At 45.0% G+C, this 24112-nt stretch overlaps 1 protein-coding gene across 1 annotated transcript in view; it reads left to right on the top strand.

The window, feature by feature from the left end:
• The window catches only part of LOC124805344, a 55451-nt gene extending 31816 nt beyond the window's left edge, over window positions 1-23635 (top strand). Inside the window, exon 2 of the mRNA XM_047265863.1 lies at window positions 22376-23635. Within this exon, the coding sequence (XP_047121819.1) occupies window positions 22383-23603 (1221 nt within the window). The 5' untranslated portion in view covers window positions 22376-22382 and the 3' untranslated portion in view covers window positions 23604-23635. The remainder of the gene's footprint in view (window positions 1-22375) is intronic.
• Window positions 23636-24112: the final 477 nt, after the last annotated feature.

The following is a 24112-nucleotide window of genomic DNA, read 5'->3' on the forward strand; positions in this document are numbered from 1 at the left end:
GGCTGCTCAGATAGTCTCCCAAATCGTTTATATAGATAAGGAACAGCAAAGGGCCTATAACACTACCTTGGGAACGCCTGAACTCACTTCTGTTTTACTCGATGACTTTCCGTCAGTTACTGTATGTGTTCTAAAATCCTGCAGCATATCGACGTTAACGATATGGGCCTGTAATTTAGTGGATTACTCCTACTACTCTTAGACGGAACAGTCACATTTCCTTTCTCATGTACATTAATTCTGAGCTTGTACCTCTCTGTAATTGCTTTGTCGTCAATGAGGTGTTGCACTCTAAGCTTCCTTCCTTCTTTTTTTGGCTGCTTGCCCAGATGGAGATCCGGGACAGAGGTCCTGTATCCAGTGACGGGTGCTGTGCAAAGTGTCCTGTAGGACATACTAAATCTATCTAGAAACCTGCCATTGGTCTTAGTTTCTATAAGGTTTTCGTGGTTTTTCCACCTCGATTCGATCTCTACGGTTACTGCACAATATGTGAATGATGCTCATGTTTCTGGAGAAGTGCCCAGTTCGACAGACGTCGTACAAACAATAACACCGTGCCGCCCGCGCAGGCGCACCTGAGATTCAGTACAACTCGACACTTAACGAAGAATTCGACAGAGGGCGGTCAAAGAGCGCCTTACGCGCATGCTCCACCTCGTTGACTTAAAGGATAAGAAAATAGCCTCGCGTACTAGTAATCAACAGCAAAAAATTCACTCGATGGCTGTTGGCTAAATATCGATTTGTTGGAAAGTATTCCACTGCTTTTCTGGCATCAGCCTGTCATTACATTATCCTTTCTTCCAAAACAGCAAACAGCTATCACATTACTTCTTTGCCTTATATCTTGAAGATTTGCTCGATTTACCAATGATCGAACCATCTACTCCTTAGCACCATACAGCTACCAACGCAAAAACACTACAGATCTGTTCTTACTTCCTATCTGGAATATCTTCACTCCAGACCACAAACAGAATTAAAGTTGCCAATTACAGTGCAAGATATCAAAAGAGTAATATAGAAAAGACACACACACACACATACGCACGCACAGAAACCTACCACCACCAGCACAAAGAAAGACTTAAGTTCTTCCTGCAAGCTCTGACCATACTCTACAACATCATCCTCTGTACTGGTTTCGAACCAGTGCCGTGGAAGACTTCCAGAATACTTGTATTCCATAAACCCAACAAAACTGACTAACAAAACTTCGTCCTATCGGCGCATGAACCTCAAATTCGTTTTCAACAATATTTGCAGCAATTCTAACACAGCGCATCCATGAAAATATAGTACAATGTTTTCGCTTTCCCACCTTTTCAAGCATTACATGGACCATTAGCTTGGCCCAACTCTATTCTTACAACTGAACAAAAGTCGAAACGCGGTAATTTTCTCCATCAATCTCAATGAAGCCTTTTATGATGTATTGTGTTCTGCCCTCCTGTCCAAACTACAGAGTTAATCACTTCCAATTAATTACATTTGCCTTGTAGCTCCCTGGCTGATCATCCTTTTTTGTCTTATTGACTGCACTCAATCCTTAATCCGTCATCAGTTTGCAGGTTTGCCACAATGATTGATTTTGTCACCATTCCTCTACAGAGCTGATATGCCTACGACACTTGCTAGCAAAAGCCTGCTCCGATATGCCAGTGGTTCTACACTTCAACCGTCTATATTCCTGAATGGTCTCTCCAGATACACCTCAACACCATCACCCTGGTTCAACCTGCGGAGTTTAAAATGAATCCCACGAAAAGCAAGGCAATAGTATTAAGCATGCCTCACCTGCTGCTTCTGTCTTCTTGATTTCTACCTCATAATCCAAAACTATCCCGTCCGTGGGTAACTAATGCACAAAATCATTGTTGGACTGTGATATCTGGCGTTCCCTAAGGTAGTGTTCTAGGCCCTCCGCTGTTCCTTATCTACACTCCTGGAAATTGAAATAAGAACACCGTGAATTCATTGTCCCAGGAAGGGGAAACTTTATTGACACATTCCTGGGGTCAGATACATCACATGATCACACTGACAGAACCACAGGCACATAGACACAGGCAACAGAGCATGCACAATGTCGGCACTAGTACAGTGTATATCCACCTTTCGCAGCAATGCAGGCTGCTATTCTCCCATGGAGACGATCGTAGAGATGCTGGATGTAGTCCTGTGGAACGGCTTGCCATGCCATTTCCACCTGGCGCCTCAGTTGGACCAGCGTTCGTGCTGGACGTGCAGACCGCGTGAGACGACGCTTCATCCAGTCCCAAACATGCTCAATGGGGGACAGATCCGGAGATCTTGCTGGCCAGGGTAGTTGACTTACACCTTCTAGAGCACGTTGGGTGGCACGGGATACATGCGGACGTGCATTGTCCTGTTGGAACAGCAAGTTCCCTTGCCGGTCTAGGAATGGTAGAACGATGGGTTCGATGACGGTTTGGATGTACCGTGCACTATTCAGTGTCCCCTCGACGATCACCAGTGGTGTACGGCCAGTGTAGGAGATCGCTCCCCACACCATGATGCCAGATGTTGGCCCTGTGTGCCTCGGTCGTATGCAGTCCTGATTGTGGCGCTCACCTGCACGGCGCCAAACACGCATACGACCATCATTGGCACCAAGGCAGAAGCGACTCTCATCGCTGAAGACGACACGTCTCCATTCGTCCCTCCATTCACGCCTGTCGCGACACCACTGGAGGCGGGCTGCGCGATGTTGGGGCGTGAGGGAAGACGGCCTAACGGTGTGCGGGACCGTAGCCCAGCTTCATGGAGACGGTTGCGAATGGTCCTCGCCGATACCCCAGGAGCAACAGTGTCCCTAATTTGCTGGGAAGTGGCGGTGCGGTCCCCTACGGCACTGCGTAGGATCCTACGGTCTTGGCGTGCATCCGTGCGTCGCTGCGGTCCGGTCCCAGGTCGACGGGCACGTGCACCTTCCGCCGACCACTGGCGACAACATCGATGTACTGTGGAGACCTCACGCCCCACGTGTTGAGCAACTCGGCGGTACGTCCACCCGGCCTCCCGCATGCCCACTATACGCCCTCGCTCAAAGTCCGTCAACTGCACATACGGTTCACGTCCACGCTGTCGCGGCATGCTACCAGTGTTAAAGACTGCGATGGAGCTCCGTATGCCACGGCAAACTGGCTGACACTGACGGCGGCGGTGCACAAATGCTGCGCAGCTAGCGCCATTCGACGGCCAACACCGCGGTTCCTGGTGTGTCCGCTGTGCCGTGCGTGTGATCATTGCTTGTACAGCCCTCTCGCATTGTCCGGAGCAAGTATGGTGGGTCTGACACACCGGTGTCAATGTGTTCTTTTTTCCATTTCCAGGAGTGTATATAAACGGTTTAGGTGACAATCCGAGCAGCCGTCTTAGACTGATTGTAGATGATGCTATCGTTTCTTGTGTAGCAAAGGCATTAGAAGATCAAAACAATTGGAAAACGATTTTGTAAAGATATCTTTAGGGTGCGAAAATTGGCAGTTGGCGCTAAATAATGAAAAGGTCAAGTCATCCACATGAGTGCTAAAAGGAATGTGTTAAACATCGGTTACACGATAGACGAGTCAAAACTAAATGCCGTAAATTCAACAGTGCCATGTAGCGATCAGACAGACTATAGAAAAATTCCGTCACGCCTCTGAACTGCAATTACAAAATGTTAGCAATCTCCGTTGAATCCGCAGCTGTCTCCTTGTTATGCCTTTGACAATTTCAGCAAACTAAAAGACTCAAGATATCCGTTACAAGATATAAATATCAGACTGCTGCTTTAACTATCAATCTGAAGATTGCTTTGATGCAACTCTTCACATAAGTCTATGTTACGCAACTCTTTCCATACCTACATAACTACTGCAACAACATATACCAATTTGAACCAGATTATTGTATTTAAACCTTTGTCTCTCTTTCTCTATCTCTCTCTCTCTCTCTCTCTCTCTCTACAATTTTTAACACCCTGCCTCCCTCCCTCCCCCCCCCTTTTACTTCCCTCTGTTATCAAATTATTTCTTGAGGCCTCAACCTATCCCATCAATTACATCCATTATGCAGTAATAATGGGTAGCATTTAACCGAATTTCTGTCCTACACTCAGACCAACCATGCGTTTCGGGAGCCAGTGCTCTCGTCATCAGACTGTAAAACATAAAAATGTACCAACAGTAATAATTGAGGCGTTCAGAATATAAAATAGAATAAAATTACGGTAGACTGTGGGTCCTTGTCTTGCAGTCGTCGGCATCTGTCGGCACTCGCATCGCACACTACTCCACGCCGCGCCCTATTACTCTGCTGTGGACTCCAAGACTGTCGAGTTGACGCCTCTGCAGAGGTCCAGGGGTCACTGTGGACCGACACGTCCACGGAACCATTGTGTAACTGCAGGTATTGGCTCAACCATAATGCCGTTTTCTTGGTCGCTTATTTTTCCTCATTTCCGAAATTTACCATTGTTAGCCTCTGTATGTTCCGTCAAAGAGTTATTATAAATATATGAACATGTACTGCCCTATAAAATAATTCTACAATTCCGCTAAGAAAATTCCTTTCGTTATCTTTCACTCGTGCATTCAGATTATTCCCATGTTTCTTTTCATGAATGACAATCTTCAATTCTCCTAGCAAGGCGAGTTTCTTCCCTTTCACCTCTCTGTGCAAGATATCTAAGTCTCCTATTTCCTTAATCCCGAGGGGATGGCCTATTTCGTGCATATGATTCTCAACAGCTGATTTGTCATACTTATTGACCTGAACGCAACTTTGTCTTCCTTGTAGCAGATCGAAAATGTTCTTGCAGTCTGTCCAATACACGCTCTAAGACAAAAAAAAAAGACGCACCACGAAGGAATTACCACAGTGGGCCAGAAATCGGTACATGTGATTTACGCGTACAGAACTGTTTACAATTTCAGAAAAATTGGATGATTTATTTAAAAAAAGAGTTTTACAAATTGAACATGTAAATAACGCGTTGTTTCTCACCTGGCCCTTATGCAAGCAGTTATTCGGCTTGACATTGATTGATAGAGTTGCTGGATGTTGTCTTGAGAGACATCGTGCCATCTTCTGTCCAACTGGAGCGTTAAATTGTCAAAATCCCGAGCTGGTTGAAGGTCTCTGCCAATAATGGTCCGAAGCTCTCAATTGTGGAGAGCTGGCCAAGGTATTTTTGGGAAGCACAAAGACAGGCATTACCTTGAGATGTAAGCCCAGGACGGCTTGACATGAAGGGAGTAGAATATCGTCGACGTACCGCTGTGCTGCAAAGGTGCCGCGGATAACAACCAAAGTAGTCCTGTTTTGAAATTAAATGGCACCCGATACCAGCACTCCTGGTGGTCGGGCCGTATTGTATCTCACCGATGTAGAGGGCGTCTTCAGTGGTGGGTCCCGCTTCAACTTGAGCCCCGATGACCAGGGAAGACTTGTCTACCTTGGCCTGCAAGCTCGGTGGCTCTCTTCCCTCAGGGCAACATGCAGCAACTTTATCAATCAATGGAGAGCCGAATAGCTTCTTGCCCAAGGACCAGAGGTGGACCAACGTGTGAGTTTGGACGACCACTGACAGATGTAGACGATTTTGACGCAAGACAGAGACCCACGGTCCAATTTACTTTCATTTTGTTTTATCTCATGAATACCGTAATCATTATTCAAAAATGGTTCAAATGGCTCTAAGCACTATAGGACTTAACATCTAAGGTCATCAGTCCCCTAGAACTTAGAACTACTTAAACCAAACTGACCCAAGGACATCACACACATCCATACCCGAGGCAGGATTCGAACCTGCGACCGCAGCAGCAGCGCGGTTCCAGACTCAAGCGCCTAGAACCACTCGGACACATCGGCCAGCTTGTAATCATTATTATTGTTAGAATTTTTAGCCTTTTAAAATCTTCAGCTTTTTTACAACCTGACGATAATAGCGTTGACTCTTGGAACGCATTGTTGAGATGTTTTTAGGACAGAAATATCGATGAATGCTACCAATTATGACAGTGAAATCTTAACAATCATTACCTCACATCCGTAATGGATAACATTAAACATCCTTTATGGATTATTCATACTTTAAGGGCTGTACTGCCTACAGAAAAATTAAAGAGACCTTTGGAGAAAAGAGAACCAATTGTATGAATATCACGAGCTCAGATGGAAACCCAGTTTTAAGGAAAGAAGGGAAAGCATAAAGGTGGAAGGAGTATATAGAGGGTCTATACGAGGACGATGTTCTTGAGGACAATACTATGGAAATGAAAGAGGATGTAGATGAAGATGAAATGGGAGACATAATACTGCGTGAAGAGTTTGACAGAGCACTGAAAGACCTGAGTCGAAACAAGGCCCCAGGAGTAGACAACATTCCATTAGAACTACTGACAGCCTTGGCAGAGCCAGTCCTGACGAAACTCTACCATCTGGTGAGCAAGATGTATGAGACAGGCGAAATACCCTCAGACTTCAAGAAGAATATAATAACTCCAATCCCAAAGAAAGCAGGTTTTGACAAATGTGAAAATTACCGACCTATCAGTTTAATAAGTCACAGCTGCAAAATACTAACGCGGATTCTTTACAGACGAATGGAAAAACTAGTAGAAGCCGACCTCGGGGAAGATCAGTTTGGATTCCGCAGAAATGTTGGAACACGTGAGGCAATGCTGACCCTACGACTTATCTTAGAAGCTAGATTAAGAAGAGGCAAACCTACATTTCTAGCATTTGTAGACTTATAGAAAACTTTTGGCAATGTTGACTGGAATACTCTCTTTCAAATTCTGAAGGTGGCAGGGGAAAAATACAGGGAGCGAATTGCTATTTACAAATTGTACAGAAACCGGATGGCAGTTATAAGAGTCGAGGGGCATGAAAGGGAACCAGTGGTTGGAAAGGCAGTGAGACAGGGTTGTAGCCTCTCCCCGATATTATTCAATCTGTATATTGAGCAAGCAATAAAGGAAACAAAAGAAAAATTCGGATTAGGTATTAAAATCCATGGAGAAGAAATAAAAACTTTAAGGTTCGCCGATGACATTGTAATTCTGTCGGAGACAGCAAAGGACTTGGAAGAGCAGTTGAACGAAATGGACAGTGTCCTGAAAGGAGGATATAAGATGAACACCAACAAAAGCAAAACGAGGATAATGGTATGAAGTCGAGTTAACTCGGGTGATGCTGAGGGAATTAGATTAGGAAATGAGACACTTAAAGTCGTAAAGGAGTTTTGCTATTTGGGGAGCAAAATAACTGATGATGGTCGAAGGAGAGATGATATAAAATGTAGACTGTCAATGGCAAGGAAAGAGTTTCTGAAGAAGAGAAATTTGTTAACATCGAGTATAGATTTAAGTGTCAGGAAGTCTCTTTCTTAAAGTATTTGTATGGAGTGTATCCATGTATGGAAGTGAAACATGGACGATAAAGAGTTTGGACAAGAAGAGAATAGAAGCTTTCGAAACGTGGTGCCACAGAAGAATGCTGAAAATTAGGTGCGTAGATCACATAACTAATGATGAAGTATTGAATAGAATAGGGGAGAAGAGGAGTTTGTGGCACAGCTTGACTAGAAGAAGGGATCAGTTGGTAGGACGTGTTCTGAGGCATCAAGGGATCACCAATTTAGTATTGGAGTGCAGTGTGGAGGGTAAAAATTGTAGAGGCGGACCAAGAGATGAATACACCAAGCAAATTCAGAAGGATGTACGCTGCAGTACGTACTGGGAGATGAAGCAACTTGCACAGTATAGAGTAGCATGGAGAGCTGCATCAAACCAGCGTCAGGACTGAAGACCACAACAACAACAACAAGGGCTGTAACTGTGAATCAGAATGAAAAAACATATAATACTTTCAATACTGTGTAACAAAATTTTATTTTGGCCGCAACGCGTTTCGATGGTTAACCATTACGATCCGTGGGAGGCGTGTTTTGTGTGGTTGTTGTTACAGGAGAGTGTCGGTGATTTTGCTCAGCTTCATGTGTGACGGCCAAGGCGGTATGTTGTGTCATTGATAGCCTCAGATACTGCTGCACAAAATCACCAACGCTTTCCAGTAACAACGACCACGTGGAACTATCGAAAAACTTCGTGACTGCCGCAGAATTAAATATAAATTACATTTCATTAATTTCTTTAACCCACAGTGCAACTCAGTACCTCTTCATTAGTTACTGTATCTACCCGTCTACTCCATCGTCCTGTCGCATCACATTTCAGAAGTTACTACTGTGTTCTTGTCTGTTTCGTTTGGTAAATCACACCAAAGTCTAACCCATTAGTTTCCAAGGAAACACCGTTATCAATTCCTGCTTGAATAACTCTTGCCAAGTCCATATCTTCCACCAGTACCTTTTCGAGGCAATGTTCAGAATCTCTGATTTAACACGTACAAAGCTGTCAATGTGAAACTATGTCGCCTCCACTTAATGTGTGGCTGGTGTCCTGCTGGCTGTTCTTTAAAACAACTACTGTTTTCCCGCGTATCAACTCATGTGTAGCCGGCCGAAGTGGCCGTGCGGTTAAAGGCACTGCAGTCTGGCACCGCAAGACCGCTACGGTCGCAGGTTCGAATCCTGCCTCGGGCATGGATGTTTGTGGTGTCCTTAGGTTAGTTAGGTTTAACTAGTTCTAAGTTCTAGGGGACTAATGACCTCAGCAGTTGAGTCCCATAGTGCTCAGAGCCATTTGAACCATTTGAACTCATGTGTAGAAACACCGGTTATATTTTCATCGTCATTAGTAACATCATTATCTATTAACAGTACTGGATATGCTGCCATTCTGTGACTGAACGAAATGTTAAATCCATCGAAGATATCGTCTTCCTAAATCTCTTCTCCTATGGGGATGTTTTATGGAGAATCCTACTCCCTGGAATATTAGCAACATACTTGTGTCATTCAGATTAGTACATATGCAAATCGTAAAACATTTCGTCTAGATGTCATAGTTTTCTTATATTTTTACTTCTCATTCTGTCCCTCAAAGTTAGGCCACTTTAGAAATGTAAGAATTTTAGTTCGTGCTTGCTTTATCTTTTTGAGAAAGAGTCCAACTTTGATTACCATTTAGGGGAGCCACTTTCGACATTGCATTGTAAAATATGATCTGTATTTCTTATATCATTTATCTATCACGTTTTTTTAATACGCAATTGATTTATTATACTTTGGTAAAGTCTTCGCTATTCTGATTTGTTAACTGCAAAATATGGCTACCCAAACACATATCGTCTGTTATCTGATGTATTTTGTTACTGATCGAACTTCTTACCCTTCGAAGATTTTTACAGACGTAGTCAATGCGTTTGTTTTAACTTCCAGGTGTTCATATTATATACTGCGTGAATATTTTGAAAATTTTCATGCAGAAATTTAGCATTTGACATCTGTACATGTGCAAACGCTAATGTTTGCAGAAACGCGTTTTTGTATGTCTTCAAAATAGGAGAGAATGTTGTTTTAGATCTTTATAAGTATCTTCATTATGTAACCTATAGAGTCAAGCGCCATCTTTCACATGTGTTGAGATGTGACTTATTCTCCTTTGTCCATTCCAGTACTCATGTCACACCTCCACACAAGAATGACAGAGCACAATTTTGTGGCTCTCACGTAATATATTTTTTCGTTCTTTTATTTTAGGTTTCGCTCCACGGCTCCATAAACAATCTGAACTTTGCTTAATTTGTTAGCTGCGTGAGATTAGTTAGCTGTTCATTCCTCCACAGTTTGCTTTAAAACTGTATTAAAGATTTAAACTTATTTAAACGTAACATATATTTAAAACTGAACTAATATACATGCATATAATTGCTTACGGCTGTAGTTAATTCCAAAACTAATGTTACACTTTTAATTCACTTCTCATCAAGAGTTGAGACACATTGCACTCACTACGCACACATCCTTTCAAATTATATCAGGACCATGGTTACACCCGTGCCTCTTCCCTACATTATGATGTGCGTTCCCATTTGTCCGTCTGAAGTAGTGCCGTCGCGTCTGAAAAATTGAGTCAACGAAGGAGGTGTTCAGATCAGAAAGATGTAAGGAGTTAACTTTTTCCAGCAAAGATATCTGGCATAACGTTTTTTCCAGTAACATGCATTACGCAGTGAAGGTAAATTGGCAAAAGACATGTTCTACTTTTTAAATTTAACTATGTCATTATTCTTAAGATACGATAACTACGCCTTATTGTATGATGACACTGTTCAGAAAATTTTTGACCTCGCTGAAAATTTTTCTTTTGCCGCCATAATTTTACTTCTTTTTAGGACTGCACGTAAATCGCATTATCTACGCGTTTCGTCGATATGAAGAGAATACTGGAGTTGATGAAACTGATTTCTCTAAATAGCTTCGTCTTAAGTAAACCCTTCTCCGTACTTTTCCATCAGTGTTGTCATTACTTTATCGATGTAAAACTTTAATTGCGACTTCTAGAGAAAAGTCATGGTGTGATCCGATTTTAATCTTAGAGGCCCTGCACAGCCTTGAGCTCCATGAATGATTTCTCTGTTACTGCTAACAACTTATTGCTCAGAATAAATACATATCGTATGCTGTAGCTGAGCAGCTTTCGACACACATTACAGCTACGTCCACAAAACACAGCAACTCGTTTCAAGATTGAAAGCTATCACTCTCCTTGGGGTTGTCAGTATTTAAATGATCTCATCGTAACCACTTAAAAACCGTGAACGAGTCGTCATAATATCGAGATGCTGGTCACGGTGTCTTACATCCACATATGGATATTCTGCAACGCACTGTGCAAGTGTATGGCAGAGGGGTACCTGGCATCATAGCACGTGTCAGCTCTTGTTCTCGTTCCAGTGACAGCGAGAATGACTGCTTGACTGCGTCCTGCACGCTACGGTTATTCCAGTGCAATGTGCCGCTCACAGGGCGGTTGCTGTGTGCTTGGCCTCTGCAGTGGAAAGTGCTGTCTGCCTGCCACACTTACGAGCTCATCACACGAACGATATGCAAACTGATGTAACCTTATATTGCCGTAACCCAGCACACTACTAACCACAGTAACTGAGAGGTCTCTGTGACTCCACAACTGTTAAATAGAAATGAGAGCATTTCTCATCTGTCGTTTGTCGTGTAAATGCTGCTCTACAACGGAAACCTGTCACGTTGGGAGCACAATTCAGTGATGCAGAATAAATCGGGTACGTTTCATAATTTGCGTCGCCCGACCTAATTTGTTGTGGGTCGAAAGAAAAGGAGGAAAACATACCATTTCTTTTAAATAGTGGATTTATTTTCTGTAAATTGGCATACAAGTAAAGTGAATATTTTCTCGAAATGGATCTTTGAACCGTTTCTTATTGAATGCTTAGATAAGAGAGAAACTGTCTCTCCAAAGAGTCCAACAAATCAAATTCTGCAATGGAATGCACACTGATGTGTCCAAACCTACTTGAGACACACTGTTCTGCTAACATGTGGTGGGTACCTCTAATTGAACAGAAGATTGCTATGGAACCGCGATGGGCTTTCCAAGCTCTGTGCAGCTCTGAAACGCAAGTTAAAACCGTATCCAAGATCTAAACAAGCAAAAACACTGAAAAAGCAACACAAGTTGCGGAATTTACCTCGCAAACTGTGAGCTTCCTGGGAGAAAAGCCGCGCTAGCGCTAAAAAGGCGACACTTACTCAACGATTCAGCGAAAACTGCACCAGACTGCGACAGTGACAATCAAGAGAGCTTCTCAACAGGCTGAAGCCTACTAAAACTTCTCCACTATCGCTTACTGAGTGCCGTTTAACTAATCAGAGATTGGCCCACTGTATATGCTGTGTCGCCACTCATTGGTTCAGACATTTACGCTACAATTCCTACGTCGATGACCCTTCTGATTGGCTGACGTCATCCGGACAGTTAGATTCTAGAACCACACCACACTGAACACGGCACAATTTCGGTGTCGCATATTTGCAGCTGCCGACAGGAAATGCAGATTTGTCACACCAGAAATGCTAAGGGCACCCATAGCCGCCCTGCTATCTTCCACTACCGTGGAGCCTCACGGACTCCGGAAATCGGCTAGCATGTCGTCACAACATTTCTGTGATCCAGCAGCCCAGCAGGAAAGAGATAAGCTATCGCCTATTCATAGGGCTGCGACCACCCAGGTCCATCACTATCCCCACCTGGGACTGCCTCACTGAAGGGAAATCTTACACCAGAAGCCACTAACGAAGTATTTTCCTCCAGCAACGTTAAGAACATTAAGCTGCCAATTTCTGCTATCGCAAAGCGCTGTATATGATGGTACTGCCGCACCAGACTTGTCTTGTGACAGCCAGAGCGAGAGCACCAGCAGCAGCGAGTACTGTTTGTATAAAGCGTTTTTGTACTTATTTGCTGCGCTTAGCTTTTAAATAGTTTTTCTGGGAAAACCTAGCGTAGTTTTCGGGTCTCGTATTTCAGTGAGTGTTTCTTGATTATCAGAGTAGCTCATCAGAAGATTATCTTGGGAATTTGTCACCGTATAGAGTAGGGTAAACATAGTCATGTGTAAGGACTGTGGTTGTTGTGAGCGGACGCAAGGAGAATTGGCCACTCTTCGGGGGCAGGTGGAGGCTTTGTCTGTTGGGCTCATCGAGCTCGAGGCGCAGGCGTCGGCTCGTAGTGGCGTTGGGGTAACTGTGGTGAGACCTATGCCTACTTCGGTGGCCTTGGAATCACATGGAACCCCTGATGTCGCTGCGTCTTCCGGCAGTGAGCATCTTACCGGTCAGCCATCACTCCAGGGTGAATGGCGGACAGTGGTGGGCTCGCGCGTGCCTGGCCGAAAGGCAAAGGTGGGATCTGGCCGCGTGGCAGCTGCCTTACCCCTTTCCAACAGGTACGGGGTGCTTCCTAGTGGTGATGACATCGTTTCCGAGCCACCACAGGATGCCTCGCCTGTTGGGCCAGTGGCTGATTCTCCGGCAAGGTCCCGACAGTCACAGAGGGCGGGCCTATTAGTTATAGGGAGCTCCAACGTTAGGCGGGTTATGGAGCCCCTCAGGAAAATAGCGGGTAGGTCGGGGAAGAATGCCAGTGTGCACTCGGTGTGCTTGCCGGGGGGTCTCGTCCGTAATGTGGAGGAGGCCCTTCCGGCAGCTATTGAACGCACTGGGTGTGACCGGCTGCAGATAGTAGCACATGTCGGAACGAACGACGCCTGCCGCTTGGGTTCTGAGGCCATCCTTGGTTCCTTCCGGCGGCTGGCTGATTTGGTGAAGACAACCAGCATCGCACGCGGAGTGCAAGCTGAGCTTAATATCTGCAGCATAGTGCCCAGAGTCGATCGCGGTCCTCTGGTTTGGAGCCGTGTGGAGGGTCTAAACCAGAGGCTCAGACGACTCTGCGACTATAATGGTTGCAAATTCATCGACCTCCGTTATTGGGTGGAGAACTGTAGGGCCCCCCTAGACAGGTCAGGCGTGCACTACACACCGGAAGCAGCTACTAGGGTAGCAGAGTACGTGTGGCGTGCACACGGGGGTTTTTTAGGTTAGAGGGACCCCCCCTTGGGCGAAACGATAAAATACCTGACGGCCTACCAGAGAGGACATTATCATCGTTGATAAAGAACGTCCGTCCTCAGAGACCAAAAACAGGAAAAGTTAACGTAATATTGGTAAACTGCAGGAGTATCCAGGGCAAGGTTCCTGAATTAGTATCTCTTATTGAAGGAAATAGTGCGCATATAGTATTAGGAACGGAAAGTTGGTTAAAACCGGAAGTGAACAGTAACGAAATCCTAGACACAGAATGGAATATATACCGCAAGGATAGGATAAACGCCAATGGTGGAGGAGTATTTATAGCAGTAAAGAATTCAATAATATCCAGTGAAGTTATTAGCAAATGCGAATGTGAAATAATCTGGGTTAAGTTAAGTATCAAAGGTGGGTCAGATATGATAGTCGGATGCTTCTATAGACCACCTGCATCAGCAACCGTAGTAGTTGAGCGCCTCAGAGAGAACCTGCAGAACGTCGTGAAGAAGTTTCGTGATCATACTATTGTAATAGGGGGAGACTTCAATCTACCAGGTATAGAATGGGATAGTCACACAATCAGAACTGGAGCCAGGGACAGAGACTCTTGTGACATTATCCTGACTGCCTTGTCCGAGAATTACTTCGAGCAGATAGTTAGAGAACCAACTCGTGAAGCTAACGTTTTAGACCTCATAGCAACAAATAGACCGGAACTTTTCGACTCCGTGAATGTAGAAGAGGGTATCAGTGATCATAAGTCAGTGGTTGCATCAATGACTACAAGTGTAATAAGAAATGCCAAGAAAGGAAGGAAAATATATTTGCTTAACAAGAGTGATAGGGCACAAATCGCAGAATATCTGAGTGACCACCATCAAACGTTCATTTCTGAGGAAGAGGATGTGGAACAAAAATGGAAAAAATTCAGAAACATCGTCCAGTACGCATTAGATAAGTTCGTACCGACTAAGGTCCAAAGCGAGGGGAAAGATCCACCGTGGTATAACAATCATGTACGAAAGGTACTACGGAAACAAAGAAAGCTTCATCATAGGTTTAAGAGTAGTCGAATCATAGCTGATAAGGAAAAGCTGAACGAAGCGAAAAAGAGCATAAAGAGAGCAATGAGAGAAGCATTCAACGAATTCGAACATAAAACATTGGCAAACAATCTAAACAAGAACCCTAAAAAGTTTTGGTCATATGTAAAATCGGTAAGCGGATCTAAATCCCCTATTCAGTCACTCGTTGACCACGATGGCACCGAAACAGAGGACGACCGAAGAAAGGCAGAAATACTGAATTCAGTGTTCCGAAACTGTTTCACTGCGGAAAATCGTAACACGGTCCCTGACTTCAGCCGTCGCACGGACGCCAAAATGGAAAATATTGAAATAAACGATATCGGAATTGAAAAACAACTGCTATCACTTAGTAGCGGAAAAGCATCCGGACCAGACGAGATACCCTTAAGATTCTACAGTGATTATGCTAAAGAACTTGCCCCCTTTCTATCAGCAATTTATCGTAGATCGCTGGAAGAACGTAAAGTACCTAGCGACTGGAAGAAAGCGCAGGTCGTTCCCATTTTCAAGAAGGGTCATAAATCAGATGCGAATAATTATAGGCCTATTTCGCTTACGTCAATCTGTCGTAGAATAATGGAACATGTTTTGTGTTCTCGTATTATGACGTTCTTAGATAATACAAATCTCCTTCATCATAACCAACATGGATTCCGCAAACAGAGATCATGTGAAACTCAGCTCGCCCTATTTGCCCAAGAAATTCACAGTGCCGTAGACACTGGCGAGCAGATTGATGCCGTATTCCTGGACTTCAGGAAGGCATTTGATACGGTTCCGCACTTACGTTTAGTGAAAAAAATACGAGCTTACGGAATATCGGACCAGGTTTGTGATTGGATTCAGGATTTCCTAGAAGAAAGAACACAACATGTCATTCTTAACGGTTCAAAATCTGCAGATGTAGAGGTAATTTCGGGAGTACCGCAGGGAAGCGTGATAGGACCTTTATTGTTTACAATATACATAAATGACTTAGTTGACAACATCGGTAGCTCCGTGAGGCTATTTGCAGATGACACGGTTGTCTACAAGAAAGTAGCAACATCAGAAGACTCGTACGTACTCCAGGAGGACCTGCAGAGGATTAATGCATGGTGCGACAGCTGGCAGCTTTCCCTAAACGTAGATAAATGTAATATAATGCGCATACATAGGGGCAGAAATCCATTCCAGTACGATTATGCCATAGGTGGTAAATCATTGGAAGCGGTAACGACCGTAAAATACTTAGGAGTTACTATCCGGAGCGATCTGAAGTGGAATGATCACATAAAACAAATAGTGGGAAAAGCAGGCGCCAGGTTGAGATTCATAGGAAGAATTCTAAGAAAATGTGACTCATCGACGAAAGAAGTAGCTTACAAAACGCTTGTTCGTCCGATTCTTGAGTATTGCTCATCAGTATGGGACCCTTACCAGGTTGGATTAATAGAAGAGATAGACATGATCCAGCGAAAAGCAGCGCGATTCGTCATGGGGACATTTAGTCAGCGCGAGAGCGTTACGGAGATGCTGAACAAGCTCCAGTGGCGGACACTTCAAGAAAGGCGTTACGCAATACGGAGAGGTTTATTATCGAAATTACGAGAGAGCACATTCCGGGAAGAGATGGGCAACATATTACTACCGCCCACATATATCTCGCGTAATGATCACAACGAAAAGATCCGAGAAATTAGAGCAAATACGGAGACTTACAAGCAGTCGTTCTTCCCACGCACAATTCGTGAATGGAACAGGGAAGGGGGGATCAGATAGTGGTACAATAAGTACCCTCCGCCACACACCGTAAGGTGGCTCGCGGAGTATAGATGTAGATTGTCTTCGCAGTCTCTCCGGGAAGGACACGAAGAGGGATGGGAAATATCTGTAGACGTTTCGCTTAGTAGATTTTTCACTTAACTCTGCTTACTGAAATATTGTGAGTAGGCATACTGTGAAACGAAAGTATATGTCCTTATTATGGGCGTATGCAGAAATTTATCTAGGAGCGTAGACAAGAGTCTAAAACTGTCATTTGCGACATAACTGAACTGGTCGAGACTCTCATGCCACAAGATCTAATTTTTGTAGACGAGACAAAAACCTTGTTATACACCAACGAAATGATATTTATGCACTCACTTGTAGAAGATTATGTAATGGACACCAACTCCGTTCTCCGGGTTGTGGGGGGGGGGGGGGGACGTTGGGAGGTTGTAACGATCTTTTATAATATTTCTTCTTATGTTTTAATAGACTGGATGAATGCGTGTGCATACAAATATATATACTGTCTTACCTCTACAGCAGCAACGGTGGAACGCGATATATTTTGGTCTCTCACAACAAAAATATAAATATCGTAGCTTCAGGCTCAGCGGTGTGCAATGCTGCCCGTAATACAATGAAATGCAAATGAAATACTTTTGGCTGATAGATGAAAACATTTAAGAAAAATCCAACATCTTTGAAAGACATATGACCTGGACAGGGAGACGGTATTGATTGTGGTGAATTACTAACACTGACTTTTTAGTATAATTATATTGCAATTTAAGTTTGGCTTTTCAAAACATCTGACATTTGAAATTATATTCCTCAGAAAAATTACATCCTTTTTCCTAACGTAACGTTAGCGACAGCCCCGGACGGTGCACAAGTCCCACCCAATCACCCCCCTCAACACCAATCCATGTCCTAAGCTCCGCCCACGGTCTGCCGCATGTTCCAACATCAGAGTTGTTCGTATCACAGATATGCCAGTCATAACAAGGGAGAAAATCAGTAGTTGTGAAAAGAATTAGAAATATGTTCATTGAATATGCGAGATGAAAAATCATCAATAAGAATGAAAAATAAAAATGGTATCCACACTGTCTTTTTTATTTCATGAGCTTTCATCTGCACTATATCAAAACATGTGATATTTGTTAACTGCAGTGAGCGCAAATTTCCGTCACCTCGCGTAGTGTAAGATATTCTGTTGGGAAATATTAATTGGTAGTATCGCCAAGGATGCTGTCCATTATCTCGATTGTCTAAAGTCAATGTTGTGCATAAACAAGGCAAAGTCGCTGTCTTGGTTTGTTTGTGAATACCTCATTAAGACTAAAGAATATAAGAGTGGGATAATGTAGAAGTGCGTAATGCAAGCAGTCAGATATTTATACAGTGACATTCTTCATTAATATTTGCCTGTCTAATGGGTGAATTTTTACTTGTGAACTCTTATGACTGCTTGCTTATAGCAGACACGAGATTACTTTGAGTTCTTCTTCAGTGTTTGAGAGCTTTAGAGCTGACTATTGTTAAACATATGTACATAATTTCGTCAGTGTCATTGCAACACATCTTATCGTACTTTAACGTCTGTTAGATATCAGTTTTGACAGCAGTTGGCCACAACAGTCAAGGTTAGGTGCCTTGTGTATGATAATTTTATTGAGAATGCATAGCTATGTTTCATTTTGACAGTATTACACAAACTGCTAAGAAGTACTAACAGCACAACACTGCTAGTACGAACAACTGCGGTAAAACAAAAAACGACGAACAAAAACACGACAGCGACGAGGACTACCAAAGATCATATTGATGTGCTCTTGGTTGGTGTGGCAGGGGTTGGTGTGGAGGGGGGTAAATGGGCGGGGCTTGTGCAAATGTACGGGGCTGTCTCTAACGTTTCCTTTTTTCCTACTTGATTGACAAACAATGAGATTTTTATAGCAATTATTATCTAACCTCTCTAAAAAAACAGCATAAATACAAATCATCAAATTACATATACCCGTGATAAAAAATCTTAGAAACATTACAAAATTGAAATATCTAACTATTCTTTTCATCAAATCAGTTTACGTGCATTTTGGGATTACTCAACAATTTCAAATCATCAGCCAACTCATCTATACCAACGCGCTGGCAAAACGAAAGTCATAATTATTTAGCATCTCTACCTTGCTTGCGTGAAGACTTTTGCTTCCGTGTCCTCGTAATTTCTACTTTAATCTAACACACGGTGGCTTCACAGATCACAGCACAAAAACTGCCTAATCGATCCTCTTTCGCTTACAGACAACTACCCACTACAGTGCGCCAAGTGCTCTCTTACTTCAACACTACAATCTCAGACCAAAAGCAGTATCTTTGGCTCTGCGGTCGTACACAGTCAGCGATCCGCTTTATAAAGTCTATCCGTTTATAATGTTATTGTTATATTCGGTACCACATACAAGTGTGCCGCAATAGACTGCTTTCAATATCGTATATGGGCTTCATAAATGTTTATGTAATAAGTTATTATTTAATAACTACAATAGTCAAATTACCGGTTTCAGCATTTTATTGCCATCTTAAGATGTGACTAATCCCTAACAAGTTCACCGTGATAAACTCAGTGGTCGAACAGAGGATGTAAACGCTACTCACAAGGGAACCTCTCCGTCCCACCCCGCTCAGATTTAGTTAAACTTGGCACAGTGGATAGGCCTTGAAAAACTGAACACAGATCAATCGAGAAAACAGGAAGAACTTGTATGGATCTTTGAAAAAAAATAAGCAAAATATACAAACTGAGTAGTCCATGCGCAAGATAGGCAACATCAAGGAGGGTGTAAGGTCAGGAGCGCCGTGGTTCAGTGGTTAGCGTGAGAAGCTGTGGAACCATAGGTCCTTAGTTCAAGTTTTCCCTCGAGTGAAAAGTTTAATTTTTTTGTTTTCAGACAATTATTATCTGTCCATCATCACTTTTTTGGGAGTGATTATCACATCCACAAGAAAACCTAAATCGGGCAAGGTAGAAGAATCTTTTTTTTTTTTTTTTTCTTTTTTTTTTTTTCATTCCCTTTTCTCGGATGGAGAAGGGCGGGCTGTTATAGAGCATGCGTTGGGCTCTTTTCAGCCATGGGTTTTAGTTATTCTGTTTTGTCACCGTTTATTATTTTTGTTGCTGGGGTGCGGGGAAAGGGGTGGATATCTCCCAATTGGGAATTTATTTGCAGGAGTTTGTAGGGGACAGTTCCGGTATTTACCTTAGCGGCCAAGGAAAACCTGCAAAACCCGGCCAGAACTGCCTTCTCTTTATTTTCCGTGTTGCCAGCGTTGACGCTGGCGTTCACGGCGGGCAAGGGCGGCTTCGCGTCTTCTGTCACGCTCCGCCTCTTGCTCCTCTCTCTGTCTTCTGAACTGCTCGTTCAGGGCTTCCTCCTTTCTTCTTCTGAGCTCCCTGCTTTGCAGGAAGCTCATCTGGTACTCGTCTCGTGGGCTGGCGTCGTCCAGGATTTCGCTGTCCACAAGTTCCGCCCGGTGGTTGACGAACTCCTTGGTTTGGACGCTTGAGTCCTGACGTGCAACCGCTTCTCCCTTGCCTTCTAACGAGGCCTGTGCGGCTCGACTTATTGTCATCTTCTTAGGCCAGTCCGTTTGTGTGGCCTGGTCGCGACTGGGCTGTGCTGCTGTTGTTGCCATCCTGTCGTCTTGGTGCTGCGCCTCCTTCTTGTTGGTGTTGCGGCTAAGGGATTCACGTAGAGTGAGGCAGGCGGCCTCCATCTCCGCATGGAGAACCATGCGGAATCGTGTTTCCGCCTCCTGGAGGGCCGACTCGATGTCGGGACCAGCTGTCGTCGCCGTCTTCCCACTCGCTGCGTCGCGCCGCCGCCTCCCTCCTCCGCCCCTGCCACAGGCGGCGGGGAAGGCGGCCGCACGTGAGCGGTGGCCGCCGTCGAATCACCTCCGGGCGCCGCCGTTGTTCCCGCGGCGTTGCCCCCTCCTCTCGCTGATTCCACTGTCCCTTCGCGGCTCGCCGCGGCTGCAGGACGTTGTCGTCGCCTTCTCCTGCGGCGTCGCTTCTTTGCCCGGGACGCCGTCTCCTTTGTAGTGGCGTGATTTCTGCCGTTGAAGGCCTGACATCCGCGCCAGTTGGCGACGTGTTCACCGCCGCAGCGGGCGCACGTCGGTTTGACATCTTTGGTGCTGGTACAAGTGCGGGTGTCATGGTGACGTCCGCACTTGACGCACCTGGCGGCGTTGCGGCAGTGCTTTGCCACATGTCCTTCCTCCTGGCACTTGAAGCACTGTGGCTTCGTGTCCAGGTGGGGGGGGGGGGGGGGAGAGTCTCCGGCTGCACGTGGAAGCCCAAGAGCTTCCGGATGTCAAGAATGCCCCCGTCATTGTCCGCCGCTGGTGTGGCGACGATAAACAGAGGTGGTTTCTTCCTATTGGTTTTGTTGTGCAACCTGACGGTTGCCTCAACAAAACCTTGGCGGCGCAGTCCTTCTTTCACCGCCCTCTCCGAGAGGATCCAAGGCAGTCCCCTCAGGAGCGCCTTGGTGACGTCTTTGCGACGAGTCTTTGGACCCATCGCACCTCTTCCCGGGGCGTCCACCGTGTGAGCGGCCACAAGGGCACTCAGGGCCCGGTAGTCGTTCCAGTCAGCGGCCTGGAGCTTGATGGTGGCGTCGGAGTCGACGGACTCAACGACGACCTCCTTCTCGCAGCTCTGCCCCATCTCATCGAAGAGTTCCACCCACTCGACCTCCCTGCACTTGATGTACAGGGCGGGAGCGGGGGAAACTGCTTCTTCTGTCGCCGAGTTGCCGCCTCTCGCGACATCACGTCCCACGCTGCTCATCTTAACCATACTGCGCGCTAGGGTTATGACAATTTGCTTTCTGCCGTTAAAACAGCAACACGACAATTTGCCACCCGCGCGCAGTACGATCTCCTCTCTTGCTCTCCCGCAGTAGTAGAGCGCCGCGTGCTGCAGTGACCAGCGCGCTACGACTGAAGAATCTTTTTACCCATTCACCAAGTGTACAAGTTAGGTGGGTCGACAACATATTCCTGTCATGCGACGCACATGCCGTCACCAGTGTCGTATAGAATATATCAGACGTGTTTTCCTGTGGAGGAATCGGTTGACCTATGACCTTGCAATCAAATGTTTTCGGTTCCCATTGGAGAGGCACGTCCTTTCGTCTACTACTTGCACGGTTTTGCGGTGCGGTCGCAAAACAAAGACACTGAGGTTATTGCAGTGAGCAGAGACGTGAATGAACGAACGGACAGATCATAACTTGGCGAAAATAAAGAAATTAAACATTTCACTCGAGGGAAGACTTGAACCAAGGACCTTTCGTTCCGCAGCTGCTCGCGCTAACAACGTGACCACGGCGCTCCTGAGCTTACACTATCCTTGATGTTGCCTATCTTGCGCATGGACTACTCAGTTTGTATATTTTGCTTATTTTTTTTTAGTATAAATGGTTTAAATGGCTCTGAGCACTATGGGACTTAACTGCTGTGGTCATCAGTCCCCTAGAACTTAGAACTAATTAAACCTTACTAACCTAAGGACATCACACACATCCATGCCCAAGGCAGGATTCGAACCTGCGACCGTAGCGGTCACGCGGCTCCAGACTGTAGCGCCTAGAACCGCGCGGCCACTCCGGCCGGCTTTTTCATAGTTCCACATAACTTCTTCCTGTTTTCTCGATTGATCTGTGTTCAGTTTTTCAAGGCCTATCCACTGTGCCAACTTACAACTAAATCTGAGGGGGGTGCGGTGGGGAGGTTCCCTTGTTAGTGAGTAGCTGACGGCCTGTTCCTGGCTAGTGTAGGCGACGGAAATGAAACAACCGTAAAGACAAAGTAGACAAAAATGCTGAATATTTTATAACGTACGTCTAATAATGAATTTCCTGTGTAATTCTATCAAAATCATGAATATAAACATTTGCAAATATTATTTCAGGTTTCCGATGGAGGACATTCCGTGGACGGAGGCTGTGACCGCTGCGAAGTTTGATCACCTGCTCGGCCTGCCACAAGGCACCGTACGAACTTTATCTGTGAAACGTCTGACGAAGGTCGGCCAGAATTACGGAAGCACTCTATTGAGTATTCAGGCGCATCTGCGAGATGGTGAAACGCTGGACCTTGTCGGCAAATTCATGCCTCCAACAGAAATGCAGAAAAAAGTTTTCGGTAGCGCGACGACATTTTTAAAAGAAATAAACGCGTACCGCTCCGTAAATGTCGAACTAATTAAGTTACAGCGTGAGAGGGGCGTTCCGGCTGAGGAAGTGTGCGACCCTTTGCCGCGGTATTACGGATCGCAGGTAAACAGCGCCGGCGACGACTCGGCGGCGGCCGATGACAACGCGGTGCTCCTGCTGGAGAACCTGACCTCCAGCGGCTACCGGATGGCAGACCAGATGACCGGACTCGACCTTCCGCACGCCAGGATGCTGGTCAGGAAGATCGCCCAGTTCCATGCGTCAGCTGTCGCTCTCAGGATCCTCAAACCACAAGTGTTTAAAGACGTTATCGAAGGCAAGTGTAAATTCGTCAGCATGCCTCCTGAAGAACAGAAGCGATTCAGCGACGTCATGGTGGAACACATGTGCCGACTTCCAGAGATCGCACCGTTCAACGATAAAGTAAAAGCTGCTTTCGAACGCCTCAGTGACTTGCCGTTCGCAAAACTTTGGGCGGAAGTTGTGGAACCATTTGCTTCGCTATCACACAATGATTTGTGGGTTAACAACATGGTTTTCCGATACGAGGACAGTGAGAAGCCAACGGACGTTAAATTTTTTGACTTCCAGACTCTGACCTACTCTTCACCTGTAAGAGACCTGGTATTTTTCCTGTATACCAGCCTACGACACGATCTGGTTAGAAACAGTGTCGATGAACTGACAGATGCTTACTATGAAAATTTCGTGGCTTGGCTGAAGAAACTGCGGTGCAACACAACAGTCTTCACAAAAGCAGAATTCATGAAGGAAATCGACAGGGTCGCCCCGACAGAGATTGTGCACATACTGATGATGCTGAATGTAATTTGCGCTGAGGAACATGAAAAGTTTTCTATAGATGATGTGAGTGATTCAGTTCCTCCGTTTTCGTCGGGCGAAATGTATCGAAAGAAAGTATTAATTACCCTCCAAGATTATGATGCAAGAGGTTGGCTATAAGATAAATGTATTAGCTAGTATAGTCTCTTATGCTTCATGAGACTGGGTGTTTAACGTTTGCCATAAACAAATAAAATGTCCTCTACATGAGAAGCGCATATTTTTTCCCTTTACCTTTCCTCTTACCTGAACATCATTCGTAACAGCATTCGCTCCTCCCCCTTCCATCGAAATTCTACAGTTCATTCAATTTGAAGGCAATCGGATCTGTCGGAGGCAGACAACTTGCAAACAGATCACGCCAGGCAAAATATAAAACTGCGTGCCTATTGCCTGCAACGTATTTGAAATTAATTGCCACTCAGAAATAATAACTAGTGATTACAAGGATCTCCTGCAATAAAACATGATGTCCACCGGCTTATCTTAGCCGGCCGAAGTCGCCGTGCGGTTAAAGGCGCTGCAGTCTGGAACCGCAAGACCGCTACGGTCGCAGGTTCGAATCCTGCCTCGGGCATGGATGTTTGTGATGTCCTTAGGTTAGTTAGGTTTAACTAGTTCTAAGTTCT

This window comes from Schistocerca piceifrons, chromosome 7 (genome assembly GCF_021461385.2).
Source record: "Schistocerca piceifrons isolate TAMUIC-IGC-003096 chromosome 7, iqSchPice1.1, whole genome shotgun sequence".
In the NCBI taxonomy this organism is placed as follows: domain Eukaryota; kingdom Metazoa; phylum Arthropoda; class Insecta; order Orthoptera; family Acrididae; genus Schistocerca; species Schistocerca piceifrons.